Here is a 23136-nt window from a genome sequence, read left to right on the forward strand (position 1 = left end):
AAGTTAATCTACAGTACATTCATTCTTTAGCACAATATCTGACACTGCCAACCACCTTATAAAACTGCAGCTTTTAAGATCGACCTGATGAAACAAAACTGGAGAGAGGTTTAGACTGACGATCCTGATAGAGCTTACCATGCGTTTGTGGCAACATTAACACATCTATTAGATAAACGCATCTATTTAATAGAGTGCAGTGGGAAACAAAAATATCTGGACAAGCCATGGATCACTAAAGGGCTACAAAATGCGTTCAAAAAGGAAAATACACTCTACAAGGAATTTATAAAGTATAGGACACAAGAGAAAAGAATATAGTATAAGACATATAAAAAATTAGTAAATAAATTAAATAATTAAAAAAAAATGTTCAAAAATAACATAGTGAACAAATATAAAACTGAGGTATGAACATAAAGGTGAAAGACATGTTTGATCTTGTATTTTGGGACTATTGTTCTGTATTATTTGTTTTTCGTTTGTGGTAAAAAGGGCAGGCATAATAGACCTTTTCGGTCAATAATGTTTCTCTCTTAATTTGTTAGATATAATTTGTTATGATTTATCTTTGTATATGTGCATTCTTTTGTAACACTGTTAAAATAAGGAGTGAAATACAAAAAAAACCCCAAAGAAATAATTAAACTGCGAATAGAAGGAACAACAGCAGAATGTGTTTGTTAAATATGTACTGTATGACTAAAAGATGTTTCAGTTCAGTGTATCCAACGATTTTCCAGCATTTTTTTTTTTTTTACATTTTTACATATTCTAATAGTGACATACTCTAACATATTGAAAGTGATCTTGACTGATTGTGATAATCATTTGAAAATCATTACTGGTTCTCTGGAAAACATCCATTTTATCTGTAATCATACTGATTGCATGCATAACTCAGATGAGAGTCTTGTTTCTGACGAAGGCTAGGGTGATTGTGTTATTTTTATTTTTCAGAGACAGAAATTATGTTGGTCTGAATGATTTATTTTCTTCGAGGACAGCTCAGTCATACTCTCCATCTGCAGCTTTTAGACAAAACATTTGTCTGTGCTGCATTTGTTTACAGTCAGAGGTGGAAAATCGATATGTGTAATAGAGCTACAGTAACAAACCGGCGTGTAAAAAAAAAACATTGACACCTGCAGTAAAGAAAAGTGGTTGGTTGACCACAGTTACCAGAAATATTTACTCATGTATGAAAGCGCTTTTATGCAGATTTTTAGTTTTCGTTTTTAATTACTAGAAGTGAGAAACCCTGAGTTCTGACTCATAACTGAACACAAGGTTTATACTGTAATACTGAAACTGAATCAGTGGGTGATATCATCGAAACCTCTGTCTGAGCCAAAACAGCAGCAAAACTCTGTTTACTCTATGAAATGTATTAGAAAAACTGAGTAATTGAATAAATGTTAGCTAAGTGACTGGAACTCACAGCTGTAGTCATTAGTGTGTTCAGCAGGATCTGGTGCGTCTTGTATGGAGCAGTTGGCGAGGCTTTTCTGGAGAGAGGCGCGGGCCAGGCTGGGAAGGAACCTAAAACACACACACACACACACACACACACACACTTAATAACTGGTGTACACAATGATATACTGTAGCTTAAAACTTCCCTTTTGGTATAGCACTTAAATGAAAAACGAACAAAGTGCTAAAGAATCCAACACATAAAAAAGGAGTATAGTAATTTGGGTATGAGTTTGTGTGTGTGTGTGTGTGTGTGTGTGTGTGTGTGTGTACCTTGAGAGACAAGCCTTATTGACAGCGTGAGCGATGCTCTCCTCGGGGTACTGAGAGAGACGGCGACAGATCCTCAACAGCTGTCTGGTAGAGAGAGAAGAGGCCAGAGACTGTGCCTGGAGACACACACCGTACACAAATACATTTCTTAAATCGCAGTGACACACATAAACAAACTGGTTAAAGCACACACTCACACACACACACACACACACACACACACACACACACTCACACACTCACACACACACACTTACTGTGGGGTCGTTTGTCTTGCGGAGACTGTGTGTGAGGTGCAATAGCTGCTCTGCTGCTTCCTTTGGCACATTAGGAGTCTGGAAAGAGAGAAACAAAGAAAAACAACTGATGAAGATGATGGTATTTAGAGAAGGAGAGAAATGGATTAGAACTACAGAAACCTTTATCTAGAATGGCTTCTTTTCCAGTTGATACATAAACGTGATCTTTTTTGCAAAGCTTTTACAAAACATAAAATAAAACAACAAATCAACGTCGTCTTGGTGGTTAAGATCCTAAAACTGCAACTTTTCCTGCAGTATTCACCTCCTCTTCCTCCCTGTGGTCTCTGTGTCTCTATACTGTCATACTATCAAATTAAAGGTAAAAATGTCTTCTTTTCAAAACCTGAAATAACAACAAATCAACACCACAGCCTTCTTGAGTGAAATCAAATCTATCTTTGAGCCAGATGAACTTTTAACGACCAGAACTGAAAATATAACAGAGCAGCTTCACTACGTTCAACCCAACAACTAATTGAAGGAGAAGTGTGTTTGTGCTGTCGGAGTACTTGACACCTGACGCCAGCTAACGCATCAAGGGCATCAAATCATGTAACATAACGACACTTTAATGACCCAATGAATGGCCGAGAAATGTCTGTATTTCACTTTGTCTTTACTTGTTTGTGAGTTGCCAACAAGCTATTTAACATGACACATCAGTCCAAAGTTACTGCTCTAACAGAGAAACACAGAACGCAGCATCACTGCCAAATCACAATTATAGTTTGGAAAAACTTTCTTGTTGCTGAGCTCCAAAAAAAGCTGACGAGTCCTGGACTAAATCTTGTTTGTCAACTCTGTTTGTTTTGTACTGTGTCCTGGCTCAAACAAGCGCCGCATATAAATATCATTTTTCTTCCCCATTTGTATTAAGTTCCTTGGAATGTCTTTTGTGCAAAAACGTACCAGATGAACGCGATTCTCCTGTAATAGCTCCCGCGTTGTTGAACACTACACAGACGTTCCCTCAGATCTAACTAGTCAAAATAAAAGTCATACACATAAAAGTCGACACTGGGTTTTATCCGTATTTGGAAGCTTTCATGTCTGATAAAACGACTTCAAAACCAGCAGGAATCAGGAAATAGAGATGATCAAATTAAAGAAACAGTGGGGAAGCAAATAACTGTTAATGGCACTGAGATATTTATTAATGAATTTGCTTTCCGGGTTTCCAGTATATAATAACATAATGGTGCCATCTCAGATAAATGCATCCATTTAAACAGAACTAAAGCAAATATGATCAGCTGTACTGCATAGAAAACAGCTCTAAGTTGTAAAACATACAATTTCAGTGTATTTCATTCGATTGGAGCAATTCATCGCAATGATACCTGCACCAACATATGAGTGAGTGTGTGTTTGTGTGTCTCACCAGTCCCTGTATGAGGCCGATCTCCTCTGCTTTAGCCAGCGGAGTTACAGAGTGGTAGAGGAACATAGTGAGCAACTCTGGGCCCAACCACTGCTGACCTCTGCTATTGCTGCTGCTTGTGTTGGCACCTACAACGGGAGGCTCTGCAAGGGCCAGCACTCTGAAAGATGGGTGAACGGGGAAGATTGACCTGAAAATACACACACACACGCACGCACACGCACACACACACATACACATACCGGATAAGATTCACACAGTTGAACATTTGTTCAGTCATGTTCAAGCAGAGTTGGAGTGCAGGTGCACATGGTGTTTGTCACGGATGTGCGTGTGCGTGTGTGTGTGTGTGTGTGTGTGTGTGTGTGTCCCACCCAATCAATGTCAGGGACAAGAGCATGACTTTTGACAGCTGGCTGTGTAATCCTCTGATTCAAGAGGACAGCAAAGTCCGTGTCTATCACCCCACAGAGACACCCACACAGCAGCAGGATATATTTACTCTTTCGTGGGCGGAAGCGGGCGCTGAGCATCATCATCATCAAGAGATGAGTGTGTGGGAAGACATTTAACTTAACCAAGCGCTGTATTCCCTTATACATTCAAATGTGTTACAAAATAAAAGGTACGTTGGAGTTTAGTTTGTCTCTCTCTCTCTCTCACTTCCTCTCTCCTTTACTCCCTATATTCAGCCTCCTAATGTAGTAAATTTAATTTGAACACCAAGAACATTAAACAAAATAGCCATCCCTTATCCAAATCTGGTAAATGGTAACAATTTCACTGCTGTTCTCAACTCATGCATGTGATTTCTATCTGTTGCTATGGGAAACAACATTAACTATCAGGGGACCAGGGACACAATCCACAACATTTTAATCTACTGCCTAAAGCAAAACTGGGATAAATATGTCTTTTTTTGTCATGCTGGATGTGGAAGAATGATTTGCAATAGGAAACACTGTTGCGGGCGGGAGTGATCGGAATCTCAGCGGGAGCAGGATGATGCATCTCCGGCAGTGAGTAGAAATGGTCGGAAATCCTACAGGAGCGCGATAGAAACTACAGTCCTGTGTGGACCTTTAACCCACAAACACACAAGCCAGTAGAGACAAGAGGTAGTACATGTGGTCCCAAACACACATTCATATGCATATGTGTGTATATATATATACATATGGTACAAATTCTGTTGCCTAGCAACTTGCTGGTTCTTTCCTTTCCATTTCTGACTTTGTCATTCCTATGTTTGCTTCACTGGGAATATTAAATTTTGAACTGGATATTGACAGAGAAATTGAAACCTGTACTGTAATGCACAATAAAAAACCTGGTGGACACATAAACACACACACATAAATGTGCACACGCGCGCACACACACACACGCACACACACACACACTGTGTCTGAACCACAGGAGTGGAGGAAGAGGAAGTGGGTTTATTTAAACCCAGACGCCCCACCACAAACATCCTTCCTGCCAGGTTAGGTGGGTTTTAAGACATGTGCACACAAACCTGCATGGACACAGACACACACACACACTTCATGAGTCAATACATTACCAAAAAATACGGGGGACAGTTACGGTCGAAACCAAAAACGGCTTTCCACATACAGTACATAAATACCAAGTGATAAAAGGCTGTGTCATAGTTTTGTAAAGCATGAAGCAGTGTTTTTGGTGTCTGATACGTCTTCAAACACATGGCTCTATTACTCAAACTGTCTCTGAAATTGAGACAAACCTACCAACAAATGCAGACTCGTGTATTTTTTTGACGCCTGACAGGAGGCTCAGAATAAGTTGGATGATATGAATACTGACCAAGAAGGGTGATATAAGATTCAGTGTAAACATAAGCATTACTCTTTTCCATTTATTACTATTTGCCTTTACTGTATTTTCTTAACCTGTCTTTCTCTCTACCTCTAGATACTTTGAAGTGTGAGAGAGTTGTAAATGGCATTACTGTCCTCTGTACAAGTGAGACACTTTGCCTTCAAAAGATGACAGCTACGCAAATATCAATGTCACTCTCTTGCCATATCTTGGTTTAATTCCCTCTTTACTCTCTGCCTCCCTCTCCATTTGTCTCTCACCCTTTCTTTGAGTCTTTCTTCCTGTCATGGTGCTAATCCTGAATGTAGTTATTGTTGTCTTTGAAAAGCAGGGGACCACATCTGTCGTGTTTTTACAATTGATGCAAATTCTGCCTCAGAAATGCTCCTGATATTTCCTAACCTACAATTACCTGTGTGCTGACCTGTGTGTGTGTGTGTGTGTGTATGTGTGTGTGTGTGTACGTACCTCTCTTGCAGTTGCTCATCACTGAACTGCAGCTGTTCCTTCAGTGTCTGGTATCTGTCCCACCTCAGCAACCTGGTGCCATCGTACAGATCCAGCTCCCTGTCATGAAGTAACCTGGGACACAAAACACAGAGGAAAGAGCTGAGAAGTGTGTATGTATGTGTGTGACGAGTGCGTGTGTGCGTGCATGTGTGTGTGTGTCTGTATTTTTTATTTACAACACTGGCTCAGTTCAGTCCTGAAAGGCAACAGTATGAAATCTTTAAAAGTAAATTATATTCACTTAAATGAGCAGCAGTACAGAATTACATAAAGTAAATAATGGAATCTGTATATTTTAGGAATCTGAAGTACCTGGAGAGCACAGCCAAGGTTCCCAGGTTGACCCTGTGTATGCCGTCCAGCAGCAGCAGCTTGCCCTCGATGGCAGCGGTTACCAGTGGAGACGGCCGCCATGCTGTGTCTCCGTTAGGGAGAGTGTACCTCTGCTGGAGAAGGTCCCTGGCTGTCATGTCCTGGAAGTGAAAGAGAAAGGTGTGGAGGGAGAGATGGGTGGGATGAAGACAAAGAGGAAAGAGTAAAAGATATGAGGTATGAGTGGGGGGGGGGGGGGGGGGGGGGGGGAACAAATGAACATAAGGCACAAAGTTAGGGGACGTGAAGTGACTGAGAGAAATGTAGGAAGTGGTTGACCATCACATAGTGAAACTGTATACAGCAAGTAGAGATTTGCTTGCAATCCTAAACTAGATTTCTAGTTTCTCCTCCTTTGGCTACATCCTCACTCCCCATTCATGATCTGGCCTCGCTGCTTTATTTGATATCTTTGCTTTACAGATAACAGTTACTGGCATATTTCTGTGCCAGGGAAAACGTCTGTGGAGCAAGACTGTCATATCCACTATCACGCTACCGTGTCATGGCAGAGACAGAGGGTAGAGGAAGGAAGACAAGCGGAGTTGCACAATTTGTTCCAGGTAGTGACTACTGAACTGCTAACTGTTCCACAGCAAGAAGACATTCTGCATTAGTCAAAGACAGGTTCTATATTTTCCATTATATTCTATTATGAAGTATAATGAATTATGTGTAAAACAAAGTGCCATTATACCAGCAAACAGCAGGCATGATCAATTAAGGTAATAGATAGATGGACAGCCTTCTTTAGTCACAACAAAGAGGCCAGGAAGCAGCAGAGGCTAAGAGGAAGTCATTCGTCCACGCTCCTCCGTCATTCATAATTTCTGAGCATCATTAATGGAGTGACTGCTGATAGAGCGCCTGGTCTCCTCGGCCACAGGGACAAATCATTCCCTGTTTCTGGTAACCTACCAACATCATGACTGCTTGCCTGCCTGCCTGTCTATCTCCTTCAAATGCAAGTAGACCTGATCAGAAAAACATGTTTAGTTTGTCACCTCAGCGAAGAGCAGCAAGAAACGATATGCCCACACACTGTGCAACTGATGTGCCAGTTACACATCCTGGATTTTCACCAGTAGGTATAAGATGATTTATTCCATGCTGCATTCTACCCACTTACAGTATATTAAGCTTTTCAGACTCCACTACCCCTCCACTATGCAAACAGATTTTTTTAAAAATTTGGCAGGCTTACTTGAGCTACCCTTTCTAGATGGTTCTCTGAAAAAGACTGAAATGAGAGTGGACTATGTTCACCTTAAGAATATGGAGAGAAATGCAATCCTCATTTAGGCTATCTAGCTCAATTTCTCCTCTGACAAGCATAGGCTTAACTAGAAATTTTGCACCTTCCCAATTAGATATAGGATTCAAAAGATTTGAAAGAAAGATTTGAAAGAAACTGATTTCTCCTCCCTAAAAGTGACTTTTTTAGGTATTTACGATTGAGTCATTTTCTAGTAAAACACAAAGACTGGGACAAAATTGTAAATATCACAGGAACAGAGAAATTCTTGATAAATTCCCAATTGGGGAATGATGAGGGAAAGGTAATCTCTAGCTTATATCAGGAATTTTTACTTATGAACCCAAAGAACTCAGTACAGATTAAAGAAAGATGGGAGGCTGAGATGCAGCAAGAGATATCAAGGGAGGATTGGAAGGTAATATGCTCTGAAGCACTCTTGGTAACCGGCTCAAACACATGGAGGGAATTGAAATGGAAAGTTATTGCCAGATATTTTCGAACACCACAGATAATGGCAAAGATGGGCCCGACAGACACTAATAAATGCAGGAGATATTGTGGAGCACAAATAGGCAATCATATCCAAATATTCTGGTCGTGCTCTAAACTAAGACCATTCTGGGAAGAAGTATATCGAGCTCTTAGAGAGGTATTCCACGCTGACATCCCTCAAGACCCACGGATCGCTTTACTGGAGTAAAACCTGAAGGCATAGAGGGAAGAGCTGCAAATTACTTACTGCAGATCTTACTAGAGGCAGCAATGAAATATATTATAATATGGTTAAAGCCTGAGCCACGCATGTACAATTTGTAGACCCAAATGATCTGAGATATCTATGAGATGAAGCAGATAACTTCCTCTCAAACGTTACAAAAGAATACGTTTGATAAGAGATGGAGTCCTATAATAAGTTTATCAATGCAGTGAGAACCTCAACTCATCTATCTCTCTAACCACTAGAAGATAGATATATAGATGTATCCTTATTTATTTGTTATGGATCCAATTGTTTAGTGTCTTTGTGGGTTTTTTTTTAAATTTATTTTTATCTTAACTTAATGTTACCATTTCATTTATTTATTTGTTTATTGATTTATGTTTCACTTATTCCTTCCAGAACTGTTATGGATAATATGATTTCACTGAGAATAAAAATAAAGTTCTGAAAAAATTTTTTAAAAATTAAATTAAAATGTAAAAATTGGCAGGCTGGTTATGACTTAACTACAAACTAACTCTCCAGTGACCCCTGCTTGTTTCAGTGAAACAGTAATAGAAAATTAGCCTCTTCCAATGTCCGCCGATGGCACACAAGTTTTGATTCTGTTTTCCAAATTATTTTAGAGGTTATATGCCTCCTGTTGAGAAAGCATTCTCTCCAACATACCCCGTCCTTTGGCCAATTATGTGACAATCATTTGTTAATTTCTAGCTCCAACTAGTTGAAAACCTAGCAAGAGGTAAAAGGTGTGAATATGTACACGTATACTTGGATAAATATCTACATAATACTACTACTAATACTATAGGCATACAATGTTATGTTTGCCTTAGCCTCTAGTCCCCTGTGTTCAGTTAACAATGGAAACTGCTATTCTGAAATAAATTTAATTTTCTGTGGAACATCAATAACTTGATTATGTCTCATTTTTCTTGTTTTGTTTTTAGTGGATTTCACTTTTTTCAACTGTAGGACACACACACACATGCATACACCATCAGATATTATATTTAGATTCCACTCTAGCCTTACATGTCACTTTGTTTTCCAAAAATGGGATTTTCAGAGCTGACACGATGAATTGCCCGGCAAAAGATTCCGCAATTCCCGCAGCACAAGTCACCCCTGACCTCAGCCGGCTAAAAATAGCTGCACATTGATGCATTAATACATAAGACTTCAGCACACCCGTTTCCTGCACAATCATCACCCGGCTAACTACAACACACAGAATCACACACACAAACACACACAGAGAGCTTTTACAAAGTTTTTCATTCATAAACACGTATATACGTCTTCTCTCTATCTTCCAGTCACTGTCATTTTGTGGTAGGCTGAATTGCAGGTAATGGCAACCAGATGTGGGTCTTTTAGCCAAATTGCTTCCCTAATTCTATATAAACTTTATCTATCCAACTACTGTATATCTTTCCTTGCATTACATTTACAATGTTACAATTCATTTAGCTTTTATCCAAAGCGACATACATCTGAGAGTTGATACAACACAAGCAAGGATCTAGTCAGGAGAGAACAACGCAAGTAGCCTATGTGCCATAAAGTTTGAGACTGATAGGACATAGGTGCCAACAGGCAGTGCATAGAGTGCATAGAAGCAGTGTTTTTTTTTCAGTCCATCAAGTGTGGAGGTGTTTGTGAAAGAGCTGGGTCTTTTTTTGGGGGGGTCTTTTTTTCACATTTGTGAGATGTTTGCTTATATAAACTCAAGAATTAGAATTGAAAGATGAAAGATGAATTGGGATAGTGTAAAAATGTCTTGAACCACAGATTTCACGACTCTATAATCAATAATTTTAATCTCCTTGTGGTTAAAAAGTGATAAGTGTGACTAAGAGTGAAGATAATCATGATAAAAGAGAACCATTTTCCTCTAATGAAACAGTTTTGATTTAAGAAGGTCTCCTTTCATAAACATAACCCTTCCCTAATCTGTGCAGTCGAGTTGGTTGAAACCTCCTTTATGACATCAGAGGTCACAAAATATGTGAGTCTCTGCCAGTGATTTTTTCCCCTAACATGATTAAGGCATATTTGACACATGCGTTTTTTTTAAGTCACAGAGCTGGAGTGCTTGTTCTTGATGGTCACATATAAATGCAAAACACATTAAGGAAGCGTGGACTGCAAATGTAGTGACTGGAAGTGAAAAAAGGATAATGTATTTGTTACTGTGTAGGTCAAAAGAGGGACAGTCTCACTAGTTATTTTAGGGCTTTGACAGCAAACGAGACCCTCTGTCTGTTCATTTCACTCCATTTCAAAACATTTGGAATCTTTTCTTCACTAGCTTTTATTTACCTGGTAGAGCATGACTGGCTCTGTGCTGTAACCCAGCATCTCAGCAAACTCTCTGGCAATCACTGACTTTCCACAACCCTGTAAAATACAAAATGATTGTTATTAGAACCAGAGATAACTTTCACGATATGTACTGCATGTGTGTATACATTTTGGGTTAGCTACCTTGGCTCCTATCAGACATATGTCCTTGACCATGTGTGACTGCATCATTTCAGCCATCAGCTTAGAGTGGCTCGGGGTACTGATGAAGTTGGGGCTACTGTTGGGTGGTCGTGGCTCCTTGGTGCCCGCTGGGACCTGGAGTTCCATGATAGATAAGATAGTTATATAAAAGTTGTGGCATAATATTCCTTTAAACAAAACAAAAATCAAGATTCAAAGATTTATCAGCTTCATTGACACAATGTGATCACGTCTTGGATCAAAATATATGTTCCAACAACTTAATGAGTCACATGGCACAGCTTATTATAAGCTTGTAATATTATGAGAAAAAACAGCTTCAAAGATATTGACAATGCTGACTGGTCAATCTTATGCGGAAAGTCAGATTATCAGAATTCATTAAAAAAAAACAATAATAATGCAATGGTGTGATTTTTGTCTTGCTTTACTTCTCTGTAATTTATTTCCTTTATTTATCTATTTCACAGAACTAAAAACTTTGACATTTTTAACAGTGGCTTTCAGCAGGCATGAGTGCTTTATGTCCTTAAAACTCCAATCCATGACCAAAACAGAGCAACCATCACCTCACACAGGATTGTAGTTGGTCCACATACTACAAGATTGGGCCTTTAGTTTTACATGAATGCAGTCAGTCTACTGGTACCTGAAAGGTGATGTCCTTGTCCGCAATACGTAATGTGACATCTGCATGGCCCTCAACATCCTTTGTCTTAGACACACCCAGGACGGCGCTGGGAGTTGACTCACGACGACCATCCAGAAGCTCAAATCTCTATGAAAGTACAGAGTGTGTGAAGGGCGTTAATGAGTTTGATTGATGTATCTTATCTCAGATTCAGACCAAAGTGAGGCAAGATAATGTTAAGCCTCAAAACTGATAAAACAACAAGCATGCACATTAGAGGGCACCGCTTACAGATGCCAGACGACGTTATGATGGTTCCTGACTTACACTGAGTACACCCTCCACAGCATTGCGCCCGTCTTTGCCTAAGATATTGTTGTAGGGGTAAAGTCTCTGGACTAGCTGCTGGGAGGACAGCATGGGGAAAACATTCTGAAACAACACAGAAGACAGGTATTAGACACTATTGAGACCCACCAAGGTCTTTTTTTTGTTTAATTCTGGGCTGTCATTTCTCTTTCTCTCGCTTTAATGCGTCTGCTGGTGCCGACTTCTCACCAGCACATAGAGGGCAGGAAGCAGGTTGTCCACAGGGAAGTCAGGAAGGCCGAGGTTGGATGATTCCTGGGAGCACAGCGTAGTGGCGAGCGACAGCAGCTGGGACACCCTGACACACAGGATTCAACAGAGTATAGCCTCTTAAAAACCAAATGAGACTTAGCGTGACTAGAAAGGATACTCACAAGTCAAACAAGTCATTTAAAAACGGCTTAGCTTCATTAAGTGTGTATTTCTTAGGTACCTTTCTGCAGCTACATTTGGTCCTGCTGTGTACAACAGCTCCAACTGGTCCTGAAAAAGAGGTTTTGAAAAAAATAGGGACACAGAGAAAAAGATAAGAGCCATAATTTATGTTCGGAAACATTGAGATTTAATGTTGAAATCTGTTAACTAAGAGCGGAGAAACAGTTTTGAGTGGTACCCTAATTAACGTTCATAAAATGTAGTTGCAATCTGAAAATGAGACCAACTGCAAAAAATATGAAATCTTAATTAAATGTATCTTACACATTAGTAGTAGTTCCAATAAATGCTTTTTTCCACATTTTAGAAATAGGATCATCAGGGGAAAAAAAGTTAGCTGGTCTCCCCTTTTGCCAAGTCCCCCTCTCTCATTATTGAGACCTTTTGTTAGTGGGACATTTTTGGCCTTATATAATCTGGAAATTCCTGGACTAACCTTGAATGGTAGGTAATAGATGTCTCTGGCCTGGAAGCGAGAGCGGAGAGGGGGATCCAATGGGTTGCCTTTGTACTTGGGAACAGGAAGACCAAGAGCGATGACCCGAAAGTCCTCACTTACACGGATAATCTTCCAGCTGTCGAGCTCCTCTTTGGTGTGCTCCTGCAAAGCATCAAGACATAAAACACTCCAGTCTTTTTCTATTGACTATAACTAAGCAAATCCTTGTTTTATATTAAATGCATTTTTCTGTAAACGGCTGCATGCACACAGCTCTTTACATGTATTAAATACAGACTTCAGATGTCACAGAGTACATTCATGGCAACAGCGATTTCTTCATCTAAACACAAAAGGAGGAGCCCTGTAGGAGTAGTGTGAAAATTCACTGCTTAAGTGTGAATATTCAGATATTCAGGAACAGCCCCATTAACATAACCTGACGCGCCAGATGGTTTGTTACACAGAACGATCTGAGAAGTCATCCGTGGAAACTGTTTGGAAAGGGCAGGCACTTTCAAAAAATACTTGGCAGGTGATTGGATGAACCATCTGTCCATCACCGTCTTATCTTGTGAGGCAGCTGGATTTGCGACGCTGACTGACACGAGCGCATAACTTGAAGCCTGACAAGATGGATTCTCGTGTGATCTTGTGATTTCGCGAATCCAGCTGCTTCGCAAGGTAACCATTACCAGCCATGATCATGAAATAAGAATTATCTTCTTAAATGTAAACCATATTAACTGGATGAGACCCAGATACAGAGGAGTGAAGATTGTCACCATTAGCTGTTGTTGTCTTCAGAAAGAAAAACCACTAATCAATATGTTTGATTTCTAAACCAGAAGACTTTGATTGAGAACGCCTTCGAGACCTTCAAACCTACAAGTTTCTTTAACATATTTCAGTGAATGTATGGCTCTGACCTGCAGCAGCTTGTCGTAACGCTCGGCTGACATCAGGAAGCGTCCGTCCTCCAGTTGCATCTCTCTGTTCTCCAGCAGGTTGTTAAGGACAGGTAGAACATTTCTTTCCGCCTTCTCCAGACCCTCCAGGACCAGGACTCGACCTTCTGTTGCCGCCCTTACAGCACACTAAGGACAAACAGAGATAAATCAGTGAACTCAGTCAATACTTCAGAAGTAATTAAGGATGTGGGGTAAGACGTTGGTATCAGGAAATAGGTCATTTCAGGGCTAAATCCTACCAGTACAATTAGTTCAACCTCAGGTCAGATCTGCTGCTCCATTGTCCCGTACGACCTCTGACTCTGTGTAAATGTGACCAGTCCATGACTACAAGCATTTAAACAAAGAGCATCAGTTCTTACTGCCCATGCTCTAATGACAATATAAGCTTGCCATAAAGCCTTTCCTGAGGATGTCCTCAGCTTATTGTGTTCAGAGCATCCTCCGAACTACTCAGAACCAAGCTTCAAAACACTCAGCTGTTTTAGGAAGGCCTATTTTCTACCACCAAATGTGGGATGAAACTTAGTTCTACTTGACAGCATATGTGTGTGTGTGTGCATACATGCCTGTGTGTGCATGTAAGTGTGTGTGTGTAAACGCACACTTCTGCAGAAATCAAAAAGCACATCTGACGTCAAGAGGCAGGAAACTTTAGCTGTCTGGGTGGACCGCAGAGCGAGTGGCCATATAATTAGGTTAACATGTAAATACGCGGCAGGTTGTGTGGGAAGCAAAGTCATAAAACTATAGTGAGGACCAGATGCTCTATATTTAACTCTTGATCCATTTTCGGCACCAACACTGTAATCAGATAATTGTTAGAAATGTGAGTGACGCAGGATGGCGAGAGAGACGGGGAGGCACAGACAAGCCTTGTGTTCATTCTGACACTAAAAAAGAACAACATCCCACCAGATATGGAGAAGATTTTAGCCAACACATACTGTAGGTCTGCAGTCTACAGTACATACAGGCTTTTAATCTCTTGCACAATCTCTGTGCTGTATGTAACATTGAATTGTCATTCCTCGATGCACACCCTGTGTGTACTAGTCAAAATGCTTCTGCATCCAATGAACCTCAAAACACAAATCCTTTCTACTGTACGCTTTGTGGTGAGTTCTGGGCCATGAAATATTAAATAAAACACAACCGGCATAGGAAAGATATAAAACAGAGTTTAAATTATCAACATTTTTAAAACTGCATAATCTAGCATAACATATAAGAACAAACTCAACCCACTTTTATGGCTGATATCTACATCCTCTTCACAAAAGTGCAATTTCGCCATGAGTTTTGGGTCACCTGCTGTCATCTATCCCAGGTGTTCAGGAGAATTGTTCTGTTCCACTGGCTTGGTCTAAATACCTCAGCAGACAGTCAACAGCTTTTTTCTTTGTTTCTAATTCGAAATCACACTGATTCTGTTTTTACATCCCCAATGTGCAGTTTTGTGTTAATTCAGCATTACCTATGCTGGTGATGCTTTCTTGTTTGTTTGTTTTGATGTTTAATCACAGCTTTGTGCACAGTGTACTTTGTCCTTACATAGTTTGTGTGTTTACTTGATACATGCTAACCATGGATAACCTGCAAATTACATTCAATTTATGTATTTAACTTTAAAAGAATGATTAGTTGGATTTGCATCGGTTTCAGTTCAAACTCAGTTTTAGAGATTGCTGTAATAGAGTCTTATTTGCAGTGTGGGTTTGAGCTAAGCTGCCTTATATAAGAGTCTGCTAACTGGAGAGTGATGATTGGAGAAGTCAAAAAGACAACAATACTGCGATTACATCCTTGTGACTCCATCCTTAATATTAACTTGGGGGTGGGGCTTGGATTGAGGGAGGAAGGGAAAAAGAGAAAGAGAGCGAAGGAGGGGGGAGAAAAAGAGAGAGTGAGCACAGGGACTGACCCGATAAGTCTGAATATAGGGCTCCAAATCAGCACAGAGCCCTGAGGAATACTTGGATGTTCTAGTTAACACACAAACACCTCCTACGATACCAAACTATTCTCAACGAGAAAAGCTTGCTAATTTGCACCCACACATCTTCAATCCCTAACTCAAAATAATTGTCACATGCAGTAATGTGAACATATACCCACTAATTACACCCACAGGAACATATTAACACAAGCAAAAATCAACATCTCCTAGAAGTTTTATCCAATACACCGACTCACAAACCGGCACATGCCTTGCACACAGACACGAGCCCTGCCCACATCTCTAGACAGCACAAAATCCTATGAGATCTGAGGAAGACCAGAAATAAGCAGTCTCTTCACACCCATTAGTACCATAAATAATGCTGTATCTATTCAGCTGTTTCCATGGAAACAATGCACACCTGTTTTCATTTTGATGAGAAGGTGGGAGGCACATGAGCCTCGGGGAGTTGAAGGGGTTGACTAGCTTTGCTTGTTGTCAGCAACAGGGAATGCATCACCCAGCCCTGGTAGATACTGTACATTACCGTGTTAAAAAAGGTCGGTATTGGCCGATCAGATCAGGCACCGGAGGTTTCCCTCGAGAGAAAACTAGTATTATTGCCCTGTCGCAAGGCATGAACACACACATGACGACTGATGATGTGTGTGTTTTATTATCACTCCCTATAACAGTATATAATGAATTTCTATTGTATTGGTTGCTGTTGCGATGAACATTTGGATACTGTTGACTACACAATTTCAAAACAGCGCTTGATTATGTGGTCGCATAACAGCTTTCTGGAGTTAGGCAAGTCATAGTGTAATGAATCATAAAAAATAATTAACTGTATGAAGTCTTCACAGAGGAGTCACAACATGGAAAACACAGCTGTAGCTAATGACCTATGTTGTTATGTTAAGTATTAACTTATGTTATGTAAGGTATCATAGAAAGCATTGACAACGGAAATATTGTTGTGAGTCCCAACCTAAACAAACGTACCTTTATTCATTTTATTAGTTGCAGCTGTGTGACACCTGAAAAGGGTCTGCTGGTGATTTCTGCTGATGTCACTTCAAAATGCGTTCTGTGAATAGGTCTTTTTCACAGCAGACATCTTGACATGTCAGAGTAGGAAAAGCACAGGTGTTACTAATAACATTAAAGATGACTCTGTTCTATTCAACCGTCCCAGTAAGCCATGACAGTGTGACAGTGAACCAGCATGCACAATACCAGGACCCTGAAACTGAAGCAGCTAAATTGAATTCAATCATGGGTAATTTTATTTTTTACACCTGTGCTTTTCCTACTCTGACATGTCAAAATGTCTTCTGTGAAAAAGGCCAGTTGTGCATCGAGTTTGTATTACATTCACACAATGTCAGCAAAATGGGAAAACCTCCTGTTATTCCAAATTGGAAGTATTCACACATTATCCCAATGCAATGATGCAAATCAACAAACAACATGTTAGAAGACACTTGCTGTGTCCCAATTCCACAATACATATTCATTGTATACAGCATGTACCAGTGTTTCCCCCATATTGGTGCACCACGGCAGAATTATGAGCACCACTGCTAAAATTTCACACGATCATTAATATCAATGGGCTACTAATGATCACCCTACGAACACCCTATGTTACTGTGGAATTGTTTTGAGTCATTGACTAGTGCATCAAATCCCAGAATCCTCCCTCTCCTCAGCCTTCAAAGAACATCTACGTGAAAGGTACTGTTATAAGAGTAGCGTACATAGCTGCTTTAAGGAATAGGGCAGTGTGTAATGTGTGTGTATAGCGAGGGGCATAAAAGTGACGTGAATGCGAGTGGGGCAGAGGAAAAGGTTAACAGTAAGTTGTCAAGCTGGCGGTAAATGTACAGTACAGGTGACAGTGTCAGTTGATAAATGCTGCAGCTTCTCAAGACCAAGAAAAGTCTCAACTGCTGGAAAAGTGAAGGGGGTTAGCCTAACCTGACTAGGCTCACTAAAGGCGGACAGACTTTTAAGGTGGACTAGCTATTCTCATTTTAGTGTCAATCTAAGCTGCTCCTTAACAGAGAATAGAGAAATGTCTGGCTGCATGCCTACCTGTTGAGAGGTGCAAATTAATAGCTAAGGATCTGCCCCCAAGTGCAGTGGCGATGATCCAAAGTGCAATGCCTATATGCCTATATTTGGCAGGCGCTCGAGCAGTGGTGTCAGGACTGCAATGTACTCCCATTTCAGTGCTCTATTGTGGATGTTTTGACATTCCTTCAGGAGCTACTAGATAAGGGTCTCTCCTTTTCCACAATTAAGGTCTATTTGGCAGCGATATCTGTCATGTTGGCTTTGATAGAGCAATGCCAGGCGCTCATCCTCTTACCATGCATTTCTTAAAAGTAGTCCACCGGCTCAAGCCTGAGGTTAAATCCAGCATCCCCTCCTGGGATTTGGCTTTGGTGCTTGAGGCTCTTTGTGGGCCTCCATTTGAGCCCATTGAGTCTGCAGATATGAAATTTCTCTCATACATAACTGCACAGCTTCTTGCTTTGACCTTCACAAAGCAGGTGGACAACATTCATGCTTTGTCTGTGCATCCCTCCTGTACCCAGTTCATTTCGGATGGCTCCAAGGTTACATTGCACCCAAATGCGGTGTATTTGCCTAACATTATCCCTACAGCCTATAGCTGTATGGCTTTTGAGCTCTTGAGCTTTTGTTCCCCTCCTTTAGCATCTGAGGAGCAGAGGAGGTTGCATTCCCTGTGTCCTGTGCATGTGCTACGCACCTACATAGGCCGCACCCAGAGTGTGTGTTTATGTGACCAATTGTTTGTCTGTTCTGCTAATCCGGCCAAGGGCAAAGCCCTGTGTAAACTTCAGCTTTCTCACTGGATTGTAGAAGCTATCTCAATAGGTTACAACAGCAGAGTTCTTCCATTACCTCATGGTGTGGGGCACATTTGACCAGGGGCATGGCGACATCATGGGTTTTATTAAAGGGGTATCTGTGAGTGGTATCTGTGCTGCAGCCAGTTGGTCATCGCCGCACACTTTTGTTTGGTTTTATCTTTGGATATAACAGCTCCTTTGGTGGCTCACTCTGTCCTGTCTGCTGGGTCTAAGAAGCAGTAGAGTGCTGGAGGTTTGACTCCTGTTCAGTGGCTGCTCTGTGGTGCGTGAATACATGTCCCATACTATACGTGTTGTACCGAGTGAACACTAGGTTGCCCCACTATGCAGCTGGCCAAGTGAAGAGCATCTATCGAACTGAAGGATGACTGTGGTGACAGATGTATATATGTGCAGGCAGGGCCTCACATACGTCACCTCAGATCATCTGCCTTAAAGGTGTGAATAGAGTTGTCTTCAGTCAGGTCGTGCGGGACATGATAGTCATAACATTTGTTTTGTCAAGTTTCAAGTGTTAAGACAATACATGCTGATAAGAATTGGTGTGTAGTATGGTACTGGGACATCGCTAATGACTCAGACACATGTGCAGATAGAACTAACTTTATAGTACTGTAAAATAAATCATGTTTCCATTCTTTTGAAGGCTGTCACTGTAATTTTTTTTCCAAGCACCACATTGCCAGCCACACAACATCTAATTAAGGTGCACAAAAACCCGATTATCTTGTTATTGGAAGCTGCAAACCACTTTTATGGCTAATATCTACGGTGAGATCTTCATGAAAGTGAAAGTTCGTCATGATTTTTGGGTCACCTGCAGTCATCCATCCCAGGTGTTCTGTGTAACTGTTCTGGTCCACATGCCAAATGTGCACTTTTGTATAAATTTAGCATTACCTATGCTGGTGATGCTCTCTCGATTGTATTGATGTAATCACAGGTTTATGCACAACTTTGAGGACTGTTGTCCTTAAATAGGACAAAGACACACATTTAGAGGTGATGTGTGGTGTGAGAATAATGATGCAGACAATTATAATCAATATGAAAGGCATTTGTGTTATTCTGGAGGTCTATGTCTTTAGACATCTTCATAAAGGCAGAGGCATTGGCCTTTATAATAAAATTGCACTGTGATATATGATTTTCAGTAATGCTTCTCCCTAATGGACTCTGCCATCCATTTCAGTAGAAGAAAGATCACAGTGAGTGATTAAATTAGAAAAATCTGCCAGAGCCAAACAAAACTGCTACATCAGCAGGGTTTCAATTGCACTGTCACAAATATAGGTCCCCTTACTCTTGATTAAACTATAAAAACCACTCAGAAAGTGATGGCTGTGGTGTAATGCAAGATACAGGCAAGTATATGCAGTACAGGCACATTTTTTTTCAGTGAGCAGAGAATAGCACCGCTGCATTTACAAAGTCTGACAATGAGAGAACATATTGATAGTGTAACGCCTTCTTCAGTTACCACTGTACTAATAAAAAAAAAGAGGAGTGACACTCCCTTCCAGATTCAGTCTAATTATAAGAAACTCAAACTAATTAGCTGTGAGTTTTCCTGTTCCAGAAGACCAAATTTGTGAGTGGAGGATAAATGTTCTGAGAATAAATCATTAAAAATAACTTCAACGTGTTTCCATGGAGTTGATGTTTGAACTGTTATGCAACTGGTTTATTTTTTTACACAGATGCAGCCATGTGCTAATTAGTTGTGGATAATGACATGATTGAGTAAATGTTAATTATCACAGCTTATCATCATTTGTCTCTGCTGGCTCCTTGAAGCCCAATGACATGGTCTAATGATCAGGCTTATGTGGATTTTGTTTTTTTCATAATCGTTTTTCAGTGCCCCTGAGAAATGAATGGAGCTGAATGGAAAACAGAAAGTTCTCGTTAGATAAACCAGCCTTGATAATGAGGAACTGCTGGTCTCCATGGTTACTTGACTTAAAAAGTCAACATAGTGTGGGTGTGTACGATTTCATGAAGCTTGAATGATCAAAAAGTGGCATGGAAAGGAACAAAATGGAATGGTAAGGGAGGGCACCACTATTTTAAGTGTTGCTGTGACTCTACAATTTGTGTTTGTGTGCTTCAGTGACAGAAGAGCGAGAATGAGCGCACAATTTATTGTTCCACCTTTGCTGTTGAGTTCATAGGACTTGGTTTTACAATCCCGTATTGTAATCAGCAATCATTCCTTGAATGGGGGTAGGGGTACACTCTTCACTGGGGTCATCAGGTGGGCACTAGAGCCCTGCATGAAACTGTTTTCTTCATCCTGCTCCTGCCCGCTCCTGCTGGATTTCTGACCATCACTCCCCGCTCCTGCAATGTGTGTGCCTACTCCCACCCGCAAACATTCTAACCATTAACATTGCATTGATTTTGTGTCTTCTCTCATCCTGCAGGAAAGACATGTTATTTAACTGTGTAGTATTAATAAAGAGATGTATACCTGTGATAACATAGCAAAATTATGTTCTAGTGCATAATTACATCATACTAGTGCAATAATTACAGCTATTCTAGTGCAATAAGTACGCCTGTTCTATAGCAAAATTAAATTGTATTTATTTATTTTAGCCTTCTTATTATTTTAGAACATGTGTTGTTGGCTGTGGTTGTTTTATTCTGTTTCGTTTCCCTGTGTCTTTAAACGCACTGATCAGGAGTAGCGCTCGTAATGATGATGGAATGCAACTTAACGCAAGCTTACAACTCCTCTGTTACCTTCTAAATGAGTACAAAAGTAGTAATAACCTGCAGTATTGCAATATTTTTTTTATATTTTTTGTTTATTTATTCAGGGGAATTCCCAATGAGAGCAATGTTCTCTTTTTCAGGAACGCCTTGATCACATTCACACAGTTACACATTCATACCTGGAAGCTGCCCAGTACAACCTCAGTCTGATCTGCCAGCAACTGAGCAGCTCCACTGGAACAGTTGGGGTGCCTCGAGGGCACTTCAGTGATGGTAATGAGGGCAATGAGGGTAATGAGGCAAGCGCTGCTTCTTCACTTTCTCCACCCAGATTTATCCTTCCAGTCCAGGGGATTGAACCGGTGACCCTCCGGTCATAAGCTCGCTTCTCTAACCTTTAGGCCACCACTGCCCCTTAATATGCATGCATTGTTTGGTGTTTCTTTCCTTTGCTCATTCAGGTGAAGTTGGCAGGTGTGGGCACTCATGAGTGTGTGTGTGTATGTATGTGAGCTGCAGCAGGTAGTGGTGTCAGGGAGCACCAGGAGGAGCGCTGACTGAGCACAGCAAAATTAAAACCACTCCCGCAAGATTTGCATTAGGTCCCGTGGGATCCATGGGATCCAAATCACAATGCAGTCCTCTAGTGAGCACCCAACAGAACTTCAGGAGGATTAGCTGAGTCCAGGTTTCTTCTGTCAATGATTCAGTCCTGTTTATGCAGACTGTAAATCATAACCAGCAGAGGGGGGTAGGGGTAAAAGCTTCACTGTAGTTATCAGGTGGGCACCTTCCTTCCTTGGTGTTTCATTGATAGGCCCACAACACCTCCTGAGGGCTCAATGGCGAAACGTGGCATCCCAGGTGCAACCCCCTCCACTTTTACCCTTCCTACTGGCTGGCGGTCATCTTGCTGACCAGTTCTTGTCCTTTCTTTTCAGCCAGAGCCAGTTATTTCACTAAGCAGCCTCTGCCAGTGATTTGATAGCCTGTCCTCAGATCCCCACCAGCCTGGTGTTGAAATGGCCACAAAACACCTGCGGCCGACCTCCACAGTGAGTATCAGTGTTCTCCAGCCCTTTTGTTCTGCTTCAGTTGTTAGATTGGTGTACTTCAGCTTTTTGCGTTCATACGCTTCACCAACTGAGACTGGTTGTAATGATCTCTGATGGAAAGGTGAGCTTCTGGTCTAGATTAGCCTTCATCTTCCAATCCTGGGCTGTATTTAGTAGGCTTGATTATTTTCTTGCAGTTGACCTTTTTGGTATCTTTCCTGCTAGTACAGAGGCCATTGTATTTGAGAAGTCAGGGGTTGGGAGAGGGAGGGCGTTGTTGTTAGTCTTCCTTTCTTCCAACACTAGTGCCAATTGGTGAAGGACCTGGTTGTGCCCCCAGGTGTACCGTCTTTGTGTGAGGCTAGCCGTTGGGTATGTGCCATAGGGTTGCTGGTATTTGGCAAAGAGGACATTATGGGTATTCTCCAAGGCGACTGGTTCAAGTTCTTGGGACTGGGAAGAACATCATAGGTGACTCTTCCAGGCAAGCTCCCGGTGTTCAAGGTTTTCCCATCCATTGGCCCTGTTATGCCTGTGAATCTCACAGCACATTGTTCTGTTTCCTCCTGCTGCCATAACTCTTTTACCACAAGTCCTCTCTTCTGGGCAGGTGTTGTTCTGTGCCATGTGGCTTTACTTGTGCCAAGCCCAAAACCACCTCTTCTAAGCTGCACTTGGCCCACAATACCTCCATGCCTGCTGCACCGCCTCAGATGAGTTCCACTTTCTGCCTGCTGCCACTCTGGGAGCTGCTGCCCATATTGTGGTGTCCTGAGTTTCTGTCATGGTTATGTCCAGCCTTACCTCGGAGGATTTGCATTTTTCAGTAAGGCTAGTGACAGTAGACAGTTCCAGAGCCCCATACTCATGCAAGCCGATACTGCTGAGGCATCGGGAGTCCAAGCCATTTCTTGATGTATGTACAGTGGAAACCGCTTATAGTGATCATGGTTACAGTGATCAACCGTTTATATGGATCAAAAAACTTGGACAGAATCATTCCTATACAAATGCT

At 41.1% G+C, this 23136-nt stretch overlaps 1 protein-coding gene across 1 annotated transcript in view; it reads right to left on the reverse strand.

Annotated features, from left to right (window-relative positions):
* The window catches only part of vwa8 (von Willebrand factor A domain containing 8), a 77760-nt gene that overhangs the window by 49345 nt on the left and 5279 nt on the right, over positions 1–23136 (reverse strand). Inside the window, exons 5-18 of the mRNA XM_042426284.1 lie at positions 13453–13620; positions 12521–12685; positions 12083–12132; positions 11839–11947; positions 11608–11712; positions 11299–11427; positions 10629–10763; positions 10464–10541; positions 6100–6260; positions 5746–5859; positions 3433–3622; positions 2007–2084; positions 1750–1865; positions 1442–1542 (exon numbers count right to left, since the gene is read on the reverse strand). Coding sequence (XP_042282218.1) covers positions 1442–1542; positions 1750–1865; positions 2007–2084; positions 3433–3622; positions 5746–5859; positions 6100–6260; positions 10464–10541; positions 10629–10763; positions 11299–11427; positions 11608–11712; positions 11839–11947; positions 12083–12132; positions 12521–12685; positions 13453–13620 — 1699 coding nt within the window. The remainder of the gene's footprint in view (positions 1–1441; positions 1543–1749; positions 1866–2006; positions 2085–3432; positions 3623–5745; positions 5860–6099; positions 6261–10463; positions 10542–10628; positions 10764–11298; positions 11428–11607; positions 11713–11838; positions 11948–12082; positions 12133–12520; positions 12686–13452; positions 13621–23136) is intronic.

This window comes from Thunnus maccoyii, chromosome 11 (genome assembly GCF_910596095.1).
Source record: "Thunnus maccoyii chromosome 11, fThuMac1.1, whole genome shotgun sequence".
Taxonomy (NCBI): Eukaryota; Metazoa; Chordata; class Actinopteri; order Scombriformes; family Scombridae; genus Thunnus; species Thunnus maccoyii.